This window comes from Cuculus canorus, chromosome 2 (assembly GCF_017976375.1).
Source record: "Cuculus canorus isolate bCucCan1 chromosome 2, bCucCan1.pri, whole genome shotgun sequence".
Taxonomy (NCBI): Eukaryota; Metazoa; Chordata; class Aves; order Cuculiformes; family Cuculidae; genus Cuculus; species Cuculus canorus.
The window spans coordinates 73,649,301-73,666,682 of record NC_071402.1 but is presented as its reverse complement, the minus strand read 5'-3'; the positions used below and the strand labels follow the sequence as shown (position 1 = coordinate 73,666,682).

Below are 17,382 nucleotides of genomic sequence, written 5' to 3'. Positions count from 1 at the left end.
GACTGTATTTCAACTGGCCTGCACTGATGTGATAGACATGCTTACTCTGGCCCTGCCCATCGCAGGGGGTTTGGAACTAGATGATCTTTAAGGTCCCTTCCAACTCAAATTATTCTATGATTCTATGATTCTATTCGTTTACTTATTAGCTGAATGAGGCAGCCCCCATGCCCCTAGCAAGCTCTTCAGACAGAAGGTTGAGAGGGACAGCTGTAGCAGGCCCTGGAGACATCACCTTCTGGTGACGAGAGCAAATTAGATGCTCTCATGATCATTTCTCTAAGGGCAACCTTAATTCCATTGAAGGGAGCCTGTAGTTCGTTGTAGTGCAGGGGTTTGGGGGCTTTCCTCAGCTATTAGTGCTCCCTCTAGTTGTTTCTGTACGTGCTGGCCCTCATGTGGACACGTGTACTGGATCAGATCAAAAATCTTTCTAGCCCAATAACTTATCTAATACTTAGTAGCGGACATAAAGGTTATAAAGAGTACAAAAATGGGCTGTCAAGTAATGATTCTTCCCCTAAAGACTATTGCTGGCCCTTGGTGACATGTGGCCCGTGGACTTTGACAGTGAAAGAAGGTATTTTTGTATAATAGTTAACATCCAAAGGCCGAGTTTTCTCTACCATGACATTTAAGCTCTTTGTGAATGCATGTGAACATTCAGCACATGCTACATTTTGTGGTGGAGAATGCTAGATAAGCAGTCTGTTAAAAAATAATTCTGTTTTTTTTTTTTTTCTGACCTGGGCTTCTGCACACTTCAGGTGATGCTCTGCGACTTCTGTATTGAAAGAGATAGTAATTAAATGTTTTGCATTCTGCTCAGCTGCCTATGTTTTTATGTAAGTCTACTATACTACCCTCAGTCTCTGCTATCCAGTCAGCTCAACTGTATTACTGTATTTGATTTTTCCTTTGAGCATTCTGTTTGGTCTTCCCTGTATCTCTTCCATTTCTACTGTATCCCATTTCTCCTATCCTGTTCCTGTCCTAGGAGTTCTGGCTATCCTTTCAAGGACAGCAGCTTCTAGGATCTTGTTTGTGAAGGTGTGCATTCAAGCAAGAGGATACAATACACACTGTCTTTTCTAAAAGCTCTCTGTTTTTTTAGAACAGGTCAAATGCTTGTTCCAGTAACTGTAAATATTTTGAGGCAAACTCTTTTAAGCCTTCAGCTATTTACGTCCTCGTTTTAGCCAGCTGTTTTCTCAAACCAGTCTTTAGTGAAAATCTATTCTTCTACCCATCAATTGTATAATTATCAATGTTTTCTTCTGTGACTAGCCGTGTTGTGGGGTAATTTCTCAAGAAGCTCTAATCCTCACAGCTTACCTAGTTTCTGTACTTGGTTTTTCTTTGGACTTGACTCTGAAAGCACTACAGTAACCTGAAAACTAAGAGTTGGTAACAATCACACAGAGCACTTATATCCTGCAGAAATTCAGCATGAAATAGAAGTATGATAGAGGAAATCAAATAATGAAAAAGTGTAACTAAATTAAAGCATTTCAAAATAGGATGTACCTAACGTCCTTTATCGGGCAATGGAATTGTACATCTTCAGTACTGAGCTCAGCCATTTGCTTTAACTATTCTCATTGTTGTTGGCAGAACCTTACCTTTATGTTCCTTTTTTTTTTTTTCTTGATAGCAGTTGGACAGACAATTCTGGGGAATGGGCAGGTTGTAGAGAGCACCAATTCCAAAACTAATACCTGCTTGATAATTCAAAATGCCAGCCCTCACACATCTGAATAATGTATTTCAAAAGGCAAATAAAATAGAAGTCTTTATGTAGAAGAGTCTTCAGAAGTCTGAGGGAAGAGAAGGGGAAACTGGCTCTAAGGACCTGGTGAGCAGCACTCAGGCATCACACCACTGTCTTCACTGTGTCCTACTCACACCCAAACTATCCCTTGGACAATATTGCCCAAGAGTAATTCTCTTCTCTGCTCCATTTCCCTCCCAGTCTAGCTCTTCTGAGCTCTCTTGAGTTATACCTCCGATTGCAGCTGTGCTGATCCTCAAAGCCAATAAACCCAGGCTGTACTTCCACTCAGAGCTGGCAGCTGTGTCTACAATTTCACCTTCTTGTTCCCCAGTCGTGGCACAGACACAGTCTTGCAGGCAACAGACAGAAAACACATGATTATAGCAAAGCATACAAAGCTGGGTAACCAAAAGTGTCGTATGACCCTGCTAATCACAGCTCAGTATCTTGTGATGAACTGAGTTTTCTTGCCAAAACATCTGTTAGTACCTGCACAAAATGATGAGCCATTAGAGCAGAATGTCTTCGGACTAAGAGTTTGCAACATGAGTGTTAGACAAACAGATTTATTTTAAGATCTCAGATGTGACTAATTGCAATACCTAATGAAAATCATATAGCCATTGGACATAGTTGTGGTTATATTAAATTTTCAAATACTAAATAAATTCTGCTCCAAGTTAAGGAAGGAAGACATAAGATTTAGGATGCAGAAACAACCCAAATTAAGGCAATGTGACTATTTCAAGGGAAGATACCTATTTTCTCCATCTGCTGATAGTGTTACTTAAGTTTCCAAGATGACAAACGAAGCTTCCAAGAAGACAAACAATGTCCAAGACCTAGACATTAACAAACCAGATGAAAGCATCACTAAATTAGCAATAACATAAACCCAAAGATGCCTAAAATTTGTCTTACCTGAAGAGAAATGGATCATCTCATGCTTTTCTCATCTGGTTTTGTGGGTGCAGGCTGAAGCAGCAATTTGGTGTTAAACCTAACTTCAGGGTTCTGTCTAGCAGGATAAATGTGCTGTAGCCATAATCTAAAAGACTAGTATGATACTAATTTACCTATAGATTCAAATGCATTTAAGTTGTCCTGCCAGGTGAACTTCATTCTAGGTGGCTTCATGTGGGATCATGATTGGATCATATCTGTTGTCCTGCAACTAATGTAATAGCAGCATAATTCTTCCATCAGGCAATTAATTCACATCCATACCACACACCCATTTGTGACCCAGGCTAATTTCGTACTGGTGACGTTCTCACAGCATACATACCTGCTGTTAACATCTAAGGTCACATTTCACAGCTATCATTTTGCACTTGGCACAGTTGTGAGCAGTTTGGACAGACACTAACCTGCCACCGGACAGGCTTACCAACACCTTTTTACTGTACTGCTTTTTTTTTTTTCATGCCATCTTCTCGTCTCTGTCAAACGTAATACATACAATAAGGGGGGTGGGATGGGGTTGGAGTTGGTTTCTTCTGCTTTTACAGGTTTGTGTAGAATCATAGTCTTTGACTTTTAATGATTACGGGGAGGGGGGGCAGTTTCAATGTCAGCACAGCTGCCTTTAGCTAAGTGAGAAATGGACATCTTCAAACCTTTCTGTAAGAAAGCAGCTCCCCTCCCCACCCCCACTTTGTTCAGGTCAGTGAAAGAGTAAGTGACATGCAGGATAGTAAACTCTAAGCACTTTAAGCTCAACATGCACCTCCAGATAGAAAAAAATTGGGGAATATCAAAACCCAAAATAAGTACTCCGCCTTTATGTGCTGATGGATGAATTTCGTAATGCTAACATAACTCAAGCCCAGTGCTATACAAACTCACATAAAAACATACATGCAGAAGCCAGAGGGTCACTAAGGGTTGATGTGGCAGGCGTTTGATGGCTTCTATGGATTAGCAAGGCAGAAAAAGGAAAGGATTGTGCACAACAAAGTGAAACATTTCCAACTTTTTATTATCGTGTCTACCACCAATTCTGTGAACCACCAATCCTTCCTCATAATAAAATGGCTTTTTTTAAGCAAAAATATATTTTGTGCAGATGTGCTTTTCCACCCAATGCCAACAGATCACTCAAATACAAGGATTATAGAGGGAAATAATTGCTTTCTGAAAGTACTAGTGAAAAGTTTTCTGATGCAACTGCTATCAGGCCAATAAAGTTCTTTATGCAGCGTGTATATTTTCAGTGAGTTATAACTTTGTTTTAAGTCCCAAAAGGTGCTCATGGTATATTTCCTGATTTGACTCTAGCAACCTTCCTCAATGAAAACTGTAAATATCATAGCAGACTAACCCTAATAATATTCCTCAAACAAAAGGGGTGAGGCAAGTTCTTTTTTAAATAAAGGAGTCTGTCCTAACAGGAAACATAAAACAGACCCACAAAAATAAACATATCTTGGGGATTCTGTTTTCCTCGTAATTCTCTCTCAAAGGCCATTTAATTTAACCAATCCCAAATAACCCAGACTTAATTAAGGCAAGGATACATGGTGCACAGATACATCCAAAAGAAGACATTCATTCCAATATAAAATGAATAGCATTGTATTAACGTTTATTTCTAATTACAAGAAACAGAATATCAGTCCCTTATTTGTACAAAAATACCTGAAAGATTACAATTAGGTTCACAAGCCAAAAAGCTATTTACAGTAAGAAGCAAAGCATATTGAATAAAGGTTTTGTCTCTTAAGTTAATACCTTTTGCATTCCCTGAAACTTTAAACTTTATTCCATTTTACAGTCACTAAATCTTGCATTGTGACAATATAATTTATGATAAGCAAGTCTTGCCACTGGAAAGGTGCATTGATTGGTCAAACTGTCAGGTATTTAGTGCAGAAAAGATAAGACAAAACATCTAAACTGAGGCACGTGTTTCTTCAAGATTAATTAACAAATAAAAAGTTTTTTGTACTTTAACACCTATCGTAACATAACTTAACTAGTAACCTCATTACCAAAATGGTTTGGCATTTTCCTTCTCAACATATTCAAGATTGCTACATGAAGTATTTATTTAGAAAATAAAATCACAGGCAAAAAGATAAAAATTCAACAGGCTCCAAAACAACCCTGAGCATCCCCTTTACATTCATGTCATTTAAATACAAAAATAAGAGTCAAATGTCCTTCAGTCCTTGGTATTCTGAGCTGGCAGCCAGCTGAATCTGTTGGAAAACTAAGGTGGTATTGACTGTTTTCCAGCAGAAAGAAGACAAAGCAGTGATCTGCTTAAGTAAGATTGTTGCCACTTTGAAGGTGGTCACTTTCTCAAAACAGCTCACTTTAGCTGGGAAAAGTACAAAACACTAAGTCAACCATCTACATACAAAAATCATGATTCATAGTCAAACTTCTATTCTCAATTTAAATAAGATGCAAGGTTTTTTTTTATAAATATGAAACACTGCAAATACTATCCGTCTACTGGGAAAAATGCTTGGTTGTCACTAAGCTATGTAAACAGAAAAACTTAAAACTACAGCATAAATGGTCTTATTAAACTGGTAATGTAGTCAATACAAGTATCTTTTTTCTCCTAATAGGGGCCAAATAGAAGCATGCAAAGTGAAGTCAGACTTAAGTTAGCTTAATTTTAAGGTTTTAAAATACATTGTCTAGAAAGCAGGAACACTCATTTCACTATGTACAAAAAACGCAAAATAAAACAAAACAAAAAAAAGGCTTCTACTAAAAAAACATAATCAAGTTTCTTCATTTTTAATATCTAGACATTAAATGGAAAAAAAATACTAAATGTGTTCTGTAAACTAAAATACAGTGTTTCTATACCATTGACGTAGTTATTAGCTGATATGGACGACTCAGGCAGGTTATGGTTTGTCTTAAGCTATTCTCAACACTACATGAAGACCTGAAGGTATAGGATTGGTTTTCCTTCTTTATCCTTTCAGATGGCTAGGATTTCAAACCCAGTGGCAAATATTAGTAAGGATGAACTAGCCTGCATAAATCATTTACCATCCTAAGAACGCTCCATTCTGCACTACACTCTACTCAAGTTCCCAGGGTGGAATACTTCTTACTGTGGCTAACTGCATGAAGTGCTGGGAAGCTGTTCAGTGACAGTCCCTGCACTTACAGCACTGCTGTAAGAATGATATTTGCAATTGGAGAATCAAGGTGGGACTCGTCTAACTTTACTACCGATTTATCATCAGAAAGAGCTACTGTGTAAACATTAAATAATTGATTTAAACCTTAACAATAAAGTTGTTCTGATGACAAACCAGCACTAGGGCAGGATACGTGCTTGCCTACCACAGGTACTGGCGTGCTTTAGCACGGATGAAACGGAGATCACCAGTTACCTCGACGGATGATATTGCCAGCAGCTAGTTCACAATTAAATGTGTGTTCATTCCCAGTAAGTTCTTTCTCATCATGTAAACTTTCATGGTCCAAGGGGTACAGTTCTTTTTATGCCCTATTCCCCAAAAGAGCTTTGTGTCACTGTAGCTTTACTATATGGAAAGAGCTCTCTGAAACAGTCTGAAAAAATCAAGGAGCTATAAAGCTAAAAACACTGGTTTGTTTTTTTCTTTTTTATTTTGTCATACTAAGACTACCCGCAGAAGAATCTTCTCACAAAAAATGGTGGTTTCAAAAACAAGTGTAGTCATTCAGTCCTACTCTATTTAGTAACAGTAAGTTTCCTCAGGAAAACAGTCAAAAGGCTGTAAAAAACAAACCACCACCGCAATAATAAAAAATTGTGCATAGAATCTAATACAGTCTTTGCATGACTGGTTGCCACTAATATGCCATCAACACACTACAGCCATAAATGCTACGTCAACAGTTTTAAGAGTATGTATATGGTGGTATGTTCTTTTAGAATTGTATCCTCATTGCTTCTTCAAAGACATCTGCAGATCATCAAACCTCAGGTCTCCAGAGAAGTTTTGAGACACACGCACGACACGCACACACACACTTCTTGATTTTCTTCTAGATCCTTTTAGGCTGAAGCATTCCATACATTTTAGGGTGCAGATTAATACCCAACTCCTGCATGAATTTTAAAAGCCACATCAGCTCCTAATATAGGCTGCATACAATATCCAAAACAAAGTAGGAGTGCAAAAAAAGTGATCAATACAAAAAGTAAACACACTAGTCTTAATTGTCAAGATTATTCCAGGGCAAGAGTTCTTTTCAAAGATTTCTCTTCACACTTGTTCCTGTTAAGTGGCCCAGCCAAGATAGCTTCCAGTTTTGCTTCAAATTTACTCATGGTTTTACATACCCTCCCCCCATTTTTGGGATGCTGGGACACTCAGCAGCAATCACTCTTAGGCGTTAGACAAACCAGCAATCTTGGTCTGTTGGCACCTGTCGAATCCATCCCTTCCAGAGTCCCAAGGTGCATAATATTTTTATTTATTTTTAACCAACTTACAAATCTGCCAATTCCCCAGTGTCAACGTTCTCTTACAATTACTCTTCTAGCAAATCCAGTCTTCAGTCAGAAGTCATATTTGAGGTCATAAGGCCACTCGGATGCAGTGGTGTTTGAGTTTGCAGGGCAAGACTCCTTTGTTTAGTTGATAGAATTCAACAAGTTGGATTAGGTCACTGAATTTGGTGTTTCCGTCATCCAGGCTGAAAAATATCTGTCCATCATCTTCACACTGGGGAAATAAAACATCCTTTTCAAGTTAGACTGCATATGAAGAGATGGAAGCACAACAAAACATAAAGAATGTGTGTGATGCAAGATAAATGATGGGCACTGCCCAATAACCCCAGTGCCCAGAGATATTTGTGAAGACACACACAGCACTAGAAATGAACATAGGTTAACCCAACTTGAAATGTTTTCAAATGTTTCAATGAAAGTGAAAGCTCGCGGGCAGAGTAATTGAAAGATGTAGAGACATCACTAATCTCATTATATAAAACAAAAATATCACAAAAATACTCGTTAGCTGTTTGTAAAATTGGCAGATGAAGCAAGGCTAAAGGGTTTGGAACGATGATGAGCTCTACACGATCTAAAACTTCTGATGTTCCTTTTGATCATGATAAAAATCACACAGGTTCTCGACATCTCAGTGTAACATTATTGGATAATCTCCAGAATAAAAGTTCTTAAAGTTTCTTTAAGTTATTCTACATTTGCCTAAGTGATAGGAAGAAAACTGCCACTGTGTTGTTGTCAGTCACAGAGAACAAGTTCTGTTCACTGCTTCTATACATAAGCGACTTACGACACTTTTTCAGGCAACACTAACAAAGAATTTTAATCAGACATTTGACAATTCTAAAGAATACTTACAAATATACTCATTAATGGAAAAATACCTGTTAATTACATCAGTAATTACTATGAGGTCTCTTCAGATGTTCTCAAAGCTTTATGATTTAAAATTTCCTTTTTATGATCAGTATAAAAATAATTTACTTACCGGCAAAATTTGAAAATGCTTTATTTTTTGATGATGGCACAGCGTAAGTACAAATGCCTTTGGATTGCTTTGGCTGTCCCGGAGAAGAAATAGTCTAGAAGACAAAATTTTTAAGTACACACTGAATACCACAATTCATTTCCTCACAAGTAACCATTTTTTGCTATTGCCTAGCTCTTCTCTAGCAGCATTAACAGGCAATTCCATAAGCAGCAACTGGCTTTCAGTTTTTGTACTACAGCTATGCAACACTAATAGATGAAGAAACAAGAAATTAAAGATACAGGACACTAGTTCTTTCCCTTTGTGTGTACGAGGCCTTTTTTTAAGGGCCTCTCTAACTAAGCTTTGCATTACTAATATATACCCTCATGAAGAAAATGTTCTCATTTAACTCCAAAGCAAATCTGGATTTCTCTAGATGGGAAAGTAATACACGAGAATCTGTTCCCATTTTCCAGTATCTTGCATCAGTTTACAGAAATCCAGCATTAACAAAATTACATTTAAGATAAATGGATGCAATTGCACAGAAACAGCTCAATACTTTCTTAACACCACTTAACCAGTTAAGTAGCATCCACATTATCAAGATGGAGAAAAGACACACTAGTTTTTCCTCTGAAACAGTCACAGTATTTTTCCCTCAGCAACACTGGAAAAGAATATATTTTAGGAGTACAGCTAGAACACCATATACTATGTAACTGTCACTTTTAAGCGGACCCACAAAACTGAGGTTCTAACTCCAATGCAGAATAAAATCTAGCCAAAAAAATGTTTCCTCCCCTTGAATTTATGAACTAAGGAAGGAGAACTTCTCCATGCCACAAGAAACAAGAATATACCTTTGGCATAAGGCTCACAGCAATAATCACTAGTGGATTTGTAAGACGGCCAAGCCCAGTACTGGCGCAGCCCCAAGCCCTCTTAATTGCTAACCACTAAGCCAGGAACACACTTCTCCAAGGCTGAGTTGCAAGAACTGCTTGTAGTCTTATGAACCCAAAAGAACTTACTCCAGCTCCTCAGAACTGATTGAGAAATGTCAATACCACAAAAATGCACCATCATAACTAGGGACAGTCCAATATTCAGAGACAAGCATGTCTTTCCACCACCAGAAACGATGCATGGTATTTGTCCTTTTTTAGTCCTAGCAAGACCAGATGTGTGGAAACCGAACCAAAGAAAGATCTTACTCGCCCTGTGGTTACTGTAGCTCATGCAGGTATCTCTAAATTATCTTTCATCTAACCACTACAGATAACACATGGCATCATAAGCTAGTGGCACAAAGCAAAGCTCAGCACAGCTGATCTTTCACGTGTTTACTCAGCCTCTGGCAAGCAATAGGCTGTCCACACAGTGATTATAAAGACAGATGCACCCTCAACAACACCTTCCAAATAATACCAGTATCAGCTGCATATATGCATTGGTGAATGTCTTACGTGAGTCATCAGAAGACTATTAACTTTCTACCTTCTTTTGTTCAAGAACACACAGAGCAGGAAAACACAGGTAACATGGTTCTTTTGACACTGCTGACTGACCTTGCTACAGCCAAACTAATCAATCTTCAAGTTCCATAGCAAGTGAACTGGCTAGGCACAAATTTAACACCACCTCAAAGGCATTAACACATTTATGGAATACCCCAAGAAGGATGGCCCACTAGATTCCTAAGGCAACAAATGACAAGATGGTAAAGAAGATCTGTAGTGTAAGAACCAGAAACCCAACAAGTCAGCAGTGCTCCTTTGCTTTTTAAGCCTCCCTTCTCTGTTTGACCTGCTAAGCTAAAACCTAATAGCCACAGCCCAGCAAAAACCCCAAAACAACTAAAAACCCACCATTTGATTAATAGGTATATGCACTAGCAATTTCTATCTCTCTAATGAATTTCATTCTTTACAAAAATCAGTGATGCTCCTGAATTAGAGAATACTGAAGAAAGGTTTGAACTTTACTGTCTCCTGAGAAGCCAATATGGAAATTTCTACCTTTATCCTGACTGCAACACAATTAGTGAACTGAAAGCAACTATGCTCTTCCCATCCTACAAACAACCAACTGCTGAATGCAGTTTAAGCAACTTCCTTTCAAAAAGTGCAACTACATATAAATAAGGGAAACAGAGGTTGTCGGAAGATACTTAAATCTCAACTACCAACATTTTAGAGACTGCTGGAACAGGTACTTTTTCATTTCTTTGCTCTAGAACAGAAATAAATAGTGAGAGATCATCATAAACTGCTCTGATTCAAACAAGAGAGCATGAACATAAACTTGTGGATACAGGGCTGAAAAATATGTGGGCTTTGCCTGAAAAATATGTCCTCACTGCAGATTACAGGAATTCTTTGTTTTCAAATTCTAATATTCTCTAAAATTTGATGGCCTCTGTTGGAAAAAAAAAAAAAAAAGTGTATTCTTAAGGTACTTAGTATATTACTTTTCAAATTAAGAGTTAGAAAGTACTCCTACAAACACTTACTCTAACTTTTTGAAATCCAAACAGGTTGTAATGGGACTAGTCAAGAATCAGATTACTCAGAAGTGCTCACAAACTTGTTAAACCCTTACAGCAGAAGCTGAGCTCTTGTCTACGCTGCTTACCATCAGATCATAAATACTAAGCAACAGGAATACCTACCCATCTACGAGCCCTTGTTGCTTAATAATCCTGTGAGATTCTTCTCTAGAGATTCTGCCGTGAAACCAGTGCTGTGTCCTATGAATAACTGGAGATGAGAAGAAAAAATGGAAAAAGAAAGCATGGTTAAAAACAGTAATGTGCAACATTTTTTTCCACACACTAATTATTGAAACATTTTAAAAGTGGGTATAGTTGTGTTACAGAATATAAAATATCTTTCATCAATCCATATAAAGAATGAACCAATATGAAAAAAATGCATCAGCTGTTGCATTTACTTAATATACCAAGTAGACAGGCACTATCTTCAGGTATTTTCTGATTTGCAAGTGTACGATTAGGCTAACAAGATAAATCTCTTATAATATTGTCTTTCCACAGCTTCTTGAAAATGTTGGGACAAGACAATTCTTAGAATACAATGTATAAGTTAGAGATAGAACCAAGCCCCTTTAACTCTCAAATAATGAAAAGCACTTTAGCTTTTAAGTGTGGAGTTGCCTCCAAATATTTTTATGTTTATTATTGTTTTTTGAATGATATTTTTAAATTATATTCAACAGAACATAAACAGAGAGTAGTTACGTTTCCTCTATGAAGTCCATGATATTAATACGCAACATCCTATTATTTTAATAAACTTACAGTCTCAAAAAGATGCCCACTCCTCACATTATAGGCATAGACATTTTATATTATTCAGTTATAATGGAATGAATGCTATTTTGAAGACTTTCATTTTTACTCTTTAAAGATTAACAGAGCACTCATTGACTTTGCCTGCGTAAAACAAAGAACTGACTTCTGGATTATTCTAAATAAAAACATTTATGGAGTCTCTATTTTTATAAAATCTGAGTTTCAAAAGATTAATGTTGAAGAAAAGCTTGAGCGTACCTTCAAAGGAAAACAAGTTCCTTTTACTATGTCTGTATGGGTAAGCATGTTAACACAGAAGGCACTGATAAACATAAATGCTCTATTTAACATTGAGGCATTAATACTACACAACTACACTCTAATTCTGCCTCTATAGGAAATCTAACTTTTATTTACCCACAGAGGCCTCTGATACTATGCTTACAAGCCAATAGAATTTACCTGTACTCAGTGTGGAAGGATGGAGTGGACTTTGGCTACCCAAGATGTTCATTCTTGTGCTACGTTTCTACAGAGAAAATGAATTACCGTTAAATCCACACTAAAACCTTAACAGAAGAGAATTAGTGCACATGCAATACAGATTTAATATACAGGAAACTGGGGGCTGGGCAAGTTTAATGCAAGGATGAGAAAAAGAAATGCAGCTTTGAAGGGGGCTAATCTACAAGCAGCAGCTCATTTCAGTTGGCTTAAAACACAAGCCAGATGTTAATGATGAAAGCTCAGTATCTAAAAAAAAAAAAAAGGAAAAAAAGAAAAATAATTAAAAAAAATGACAGAAAAAAGAAAAGTCTGATATGTTTCTGCTCAGGCAAAACACCAGGCACTCAGTAAATCAAGCAGTATTTCCCTCCCGTACATAAAGCACCAGCTAGTGCTTCAGTAATGACTCCTGTTCCCTAAGAGACGAGCATGTGGGAAAACTTGTACTGCAGCTGTCTGTCCACAAGACACTATAAACAAGTTACATCAGTTTTCATTGCAAGAGGTCCTGCCTCTTGTATATTCTGCAATTAAACTTACTGGGAGCAAGCCATTAGTCAGAGCCCCAGCCTCTTCCATGTGGGGAAGCATTTAATTTGACATATTCCTCCTCAGAGACTGGTTTTGCAAACTGGCAGTAAAGTTCTGGTGGGTCTGCTTTCCCCCTCAACCTTCCTCTGGACACTAGGGGGACAGAGAAGCAGTGGTAGAAGGTTGTTGTGAATGTGACAGTTTTGCTAAAGATGGATATTGACTTTCAGATCTGCATGCTTGCAGTGTGATTGCTTCAGGTCGGAGCTAAGCTATACTGTGACCAGCACTGCACTAACATCACAGCAAACTCTGTGTTTTGGCTCTCAACTGACACTAGTTACAAAAAATAGAAAAGAAGAGAAGATAGCTACCCTCCAAGCATGTCCTTCTTCCAAGGCAGCACTCTGTGCTTCAGCAGGATTTTCAATAACTCTTCCTATTTGCCCCGAAAAATCCATTGCTACTAGTGAGTTTTCAGATACACTTCTCTGAAAAGGAATTTTCACTTGTTTCAAAAAACAGGGAAAGAAAAAACCACCTTGAGAGTTTCATTTCAAAATGTTTTGGTTTCAGAAGACTGTCCAAAGTTATCCTTCAACAGCACAGAAAATACATCTCATTTTTTCTCTCCTTCCAAAAGATTCGCAGACACAAAAATAGACAGCTTTTCTTTTTAGGTCGGAGGGGAAGGAGAGGATTCAAGGGATGAGAATAAAATCTGTATTGCTTAAGTTGCCCACTTGCCCTATTACTATACTCCAGTCATTTACAGGGCCAGTTGGGATCCAAATACAGGATCTTCACTTTTAGATAGCTGACAGTCAGCTCTTGGCCCAACATATTTAGGAAATTTACGTGTTAGTTTTGCCAGACCTAAGCTGGCTTCTACAGAGACACCCAGATGTCTCTGTACTGTACATCTCAAAGTGCCTGACGTATCCAAGATTTTTCAATCATGTGGATCGTGTGAGCCTAAGATAATGGAGAGCCAACCACTTAAACTGTACTCATGCAAAATGTGAACTTTACATCGATTTGCTACACAACACTGAATTTACATTTCTTGGCGTAAAGTTTTCCACTTTTAAAATGCAAAAGCAAATGTATCTTTTCCAACATCACATATTAATGAGGTAAAGTTCATTACTTACTACTGGAGTGGAGAAGTGTGGAAGCATGGCTTTTCTTTGCTGAGGAATTCTGTAATTCTGATACAGTAGCATTCCATACTGCCAAGAGAAATGCAAAGACATTATTATTATCCAAATATATAACCTAGGGAAAAAACTGTAGAGATCTCGTTATACCACTTACTTACACTTGAACAAGGTGCCGCCAGTTTATTATTTTCAGGAGCAGAAGCTGTCCCCAAGCAATCTGCATTGGGTAGTAGTGATTGGCAGGTGGCAATCAAGTAGTAGATATGCAAGACAAGTTTTATTTAAAAGACAGCACTTTTACAGGCCTGAGTGAATTACACAATTAATTCCTGCTCCTCTCAGCTCAGTTATCAGCATGTTTTCCTTGTAGAAAACACAAGCTTCCACTTCAGGTCAGGACATACATATTAAGTCCCCCTCTTTTTACCCACTGGTAATGTGAACTAAAAAAAAAAAATTTGCATAAAACATTCAAACTTGGTTTTCATAATGATAAAAAATAACAACCTTTCTAATTCACTAGCTCTTTTAATAAATTGCAGCAGAATTTAACACTTTTGGCACTTTTCTCATGGTTATTAAATAAGGTGATCGAATTCCAGTCATGTTCCTCCTTGAACACAATAAATTTTAGTCACACTAGTAGAAGGATGGTATGAAAACACCTACCCAGTGCTTTCCCTGCAGGCACAGTGCTAGAGTATAGCAACACTGCTTACTGAATGTTCTCACTGAAATGGTATATATAATTTTGTAAACAGAGTAATATATGACTATAGAAAGCTAATTCAGTACATAAATAAAATGGAGGATCACAGTCACAGCCTTGGGGAACAGCCTTATATTTTCCCTGACTACACCTTTCCTTAATCATCTTTCAGCATTCCTTAAAAACAACTCCCCTTTTTCTCCTATTGTTAACTGCTTAAGGGTGAACACCACTTGCCAGTACACAGAAATCACTACCATATGGTACTATTGCTACCACAGGTCGCACTGCAAAAGAAAGATTCCTCTGAACGGTCACAGCAAACTTCATGTCTACGCATTTGGTAAGTATAGCAAACTCTACACTGTGAAGGTTTTTCCTTGGCATTCAGGAACATTAGTGCCTCAACCAACGCAACTAATTTCTTCAGAAAAAGTGGTAACTTCAAGGAACAGTTCACCACAATTATCTGATCCTCTCAGCACCTTCCTCCTCATGCAAAATTCTGTAAACAGGGAAAGCAAAAGGAACTAAAACTCTTAACCACAATTGTTAGTGTGTATTAAAGAAGTCAAGTTAAGTAACTGGAGAGTGGATTATGACAGCCAACAGGGGTATCCAGCCACACAGAATCAAATACGCATCTTGTAACTGGGATTGCTTTTTGCATCCTGGCCCATACTACAGTTAGTGCATCTGCTTTTGTAACAACTTAAAACAGGAATTTCTGTATTGCACTACAGAATTTCTTAAAACTAAGGAATGAGATTATATTGGGAGAGCATCCAAAGAGATGTACTCTGGTTTGGGAGGTGATTACTTATTGTAGATGGAGAACAGGCATTGCGTTTTCATACCCACAGGCCTAGGAGTCCAATTTGCTTTCCCTATGCTTACGTGATTTTGCATGATGGACAGTCTGCACAGGGAAGGGAAGAGATAATTACAGCAAACATTTGTTATGTCTTGAGGATAAACAAAAGAGATAATAAACAATGTTCGTGCGGCAATGGGAGTCTCTGTGGCTTCTCCCAGTCCACACGTGAACCTCATATTCTTTCTGATGCACTCAGTCCCTTTCAGGTTCTTGGACACATGCTGCAGGAACGCAGCAGGTGGGTATAAAACGCTGGTGGGGAAACGGGCATTTTGGCAGAGAGGGGTGTGAAGGCTTTGCTGATGTGGGCTGCTACTCAGGCAGGAAGAGCAACTCTGCCCATTCAGGACAGAGAGACCAAGTGCTTGCAGCACCCCTGGATCACAGGTCCCATTTTGGGCACAGCACAGTGAGTGGCAGCCACCAGCAGAATGCTGGAGCACTTACCTCAGTGGCCAGAGGGAACAACCAAGCCCTCATTTCCAAATCTGAAATTATGTGTTTGCTACAGGAAGTGCCAAGGTTGACTGAGCTCAAGGTTCTCCATCCTACTTTAGTGGATGTGCATCTAGTATAAAGTACTGCACGCCTCTATTTCTTATCAGATTTTATGCATTACACTTGGACACAGAATACTAAAGAGTAGGATAACTGCATAGAAGAAAAGTGGGATTTTAATGGGTAACACGTTACCTGGCCATACTTATCATATTTTTTTCATATGTGTGTATATTCCCCTTAATATGAGGGAGGACGTAGTAAGGTAAAGAGAAGAATACAGCAGTTCTCAAGGCAGTGTAGAACCATAGAATGCTTTGGGTTGGAGGGGACCTTTACAGGTTATCTAGTCCAATACTGGTGCAGCAGCAGGGACATCTTTAAGTAGATCAGGCCACTTGGAGTCCTGTCCAACCTGACCTCGAATGTCTACGAGGTCCCTCCACTACCTCCCTGGGCAACCTGTTCCACTGTTTCACCACCCTCATTGTAAAAAATTTCTTCCTTATTTCCAGTCTAAATCTATCCTCCCTTAGTTTCAAAACATTACTCCTTGTCCTGTCACAACAAGCCTTGCTAAAAAGTCTGTCCCCATCTTTCCTACAGGCCCCCTTTAAGTACTGGAAGGCCGCTATAAGGTCTCCCCACAGCCTTCTCTTCTCCAGGCTGAACAACCTCTACTCTCTTGGCCTGTCATCTTCAGGGGAAAGATTTCAACATCTTCAGGGAAAGATTTAAAATCAAACCAAAGCTTCTGCACATTTCCCTAGGATAATCAGGAAGACCTCTGCTTCAAAGAGCACACAACAGTCAACTTTCTCCTCAGTTCCCTCCACGCTGATGTTGATTCAAAACACAGTGCAGTCTCCTACCATATTACCAAGAAATCTCATTTCTTTTCAGCTGTGAATAACTTTCACCCAGAGACAGGGCTGCCTATTTTTGTTACCTTTTTTAACAGAACCTTCAGAAAACTGAAAAAATTGCAAAGCAAGATGGCACTCTGTTCTAGCTAAGATGACCGCTTACTGTTATTGAAACATTTTCTTTAGCTTTATGATAACTTGCAAATATCTTGTTATGCGGTTTTTTTATTCACTAACAATAAATCTAGCTCTAAAACTAAAATTATACTTGATTCATATGTGGAAGGAATTCAGCTCAGTACCACGCTTAGAAGCTTACGAAGGAAAGCTCTACCTGGCGTTTTGCTCAGCTTTATTATTCCAGAGGAAGATGATGTTTAAGAACGTATAGGTATTTTTTCATGAACAAAATAATGAATGCAACTTAACGATAGGTGTAGCTCTGTTCACATAGAAGACATTAGGTACCTTGAGAAGTCGAAAGGCAGTCATCCAGCACGTCCTGCTTTGCTCATCTTCAGCACACAGCAACCTCAGTTCCTTAGTTTCATTTCTCACTCTGTTGGGCTACAAAGCATTAGAGGGAAGTCAGCTACATTCAGCAGAAATCTAACACCACCCTACATTTACTGCAGAGTGAAGGCAGGTACAGTATAAGTCTAAGAATTGGCCAGAAAAAACACAAGCTG

The 17,382-nt window shown here is 38.4% G+C and overlaps 1 protein-coding gene across 3 annotated transcripts in view; it reads right to left on the bottom strand.

Annotated features, from left to right (window-relative positions):
* Window positions 1-4,344: 4,344 nt before the first annotated feature.
* GRB10 (growth factor receptor bound protein 10) overlaps window positions 4,345-17,382 on the bottom strand; it is a 147,036-nt gene continuing 133,998 nt past the window's right edge. For 2 of the 3 annotated variants that reach the window (XM_054058562.1, XM_054058563.1), the window contains exons 11-17: window positions 17,162-17,260; window positions 13,735-13,812; window positions 12,955-13,071; window positions 12,005-12,071; window positions 10,901-10,988; window positions 8,242-8,335; window positions 4,345-7,464 (exon numbers count right to left, since the gene is read on the bottom strand). In XM_054058562.1, coding sequence (XP_053914537.1) covers window positions 7,318-7,464; window positions 8,242-8,335; window positions 10,901-10,988; window positions 12,005-12,071; window positions 12,955-13,071; window positions 13,735-13,812; window positions 17,162-17,260 — 690 coding nt within the window. In that variant the 3' untranslated portion in view covers window positions 4,345-7,317. The remainder of the gene's footprint in view (window positions 7,465-8,241; window positions 8,336-10,900; window positions 10,989-12,004; window positions 12,072-12,954; window positions 13,072-13,734; window positions 13,813-17,161; window positions 17,261-17,382) is intronic. The other variant, XM_054058564.1, reaches the window with a different exon arrangement.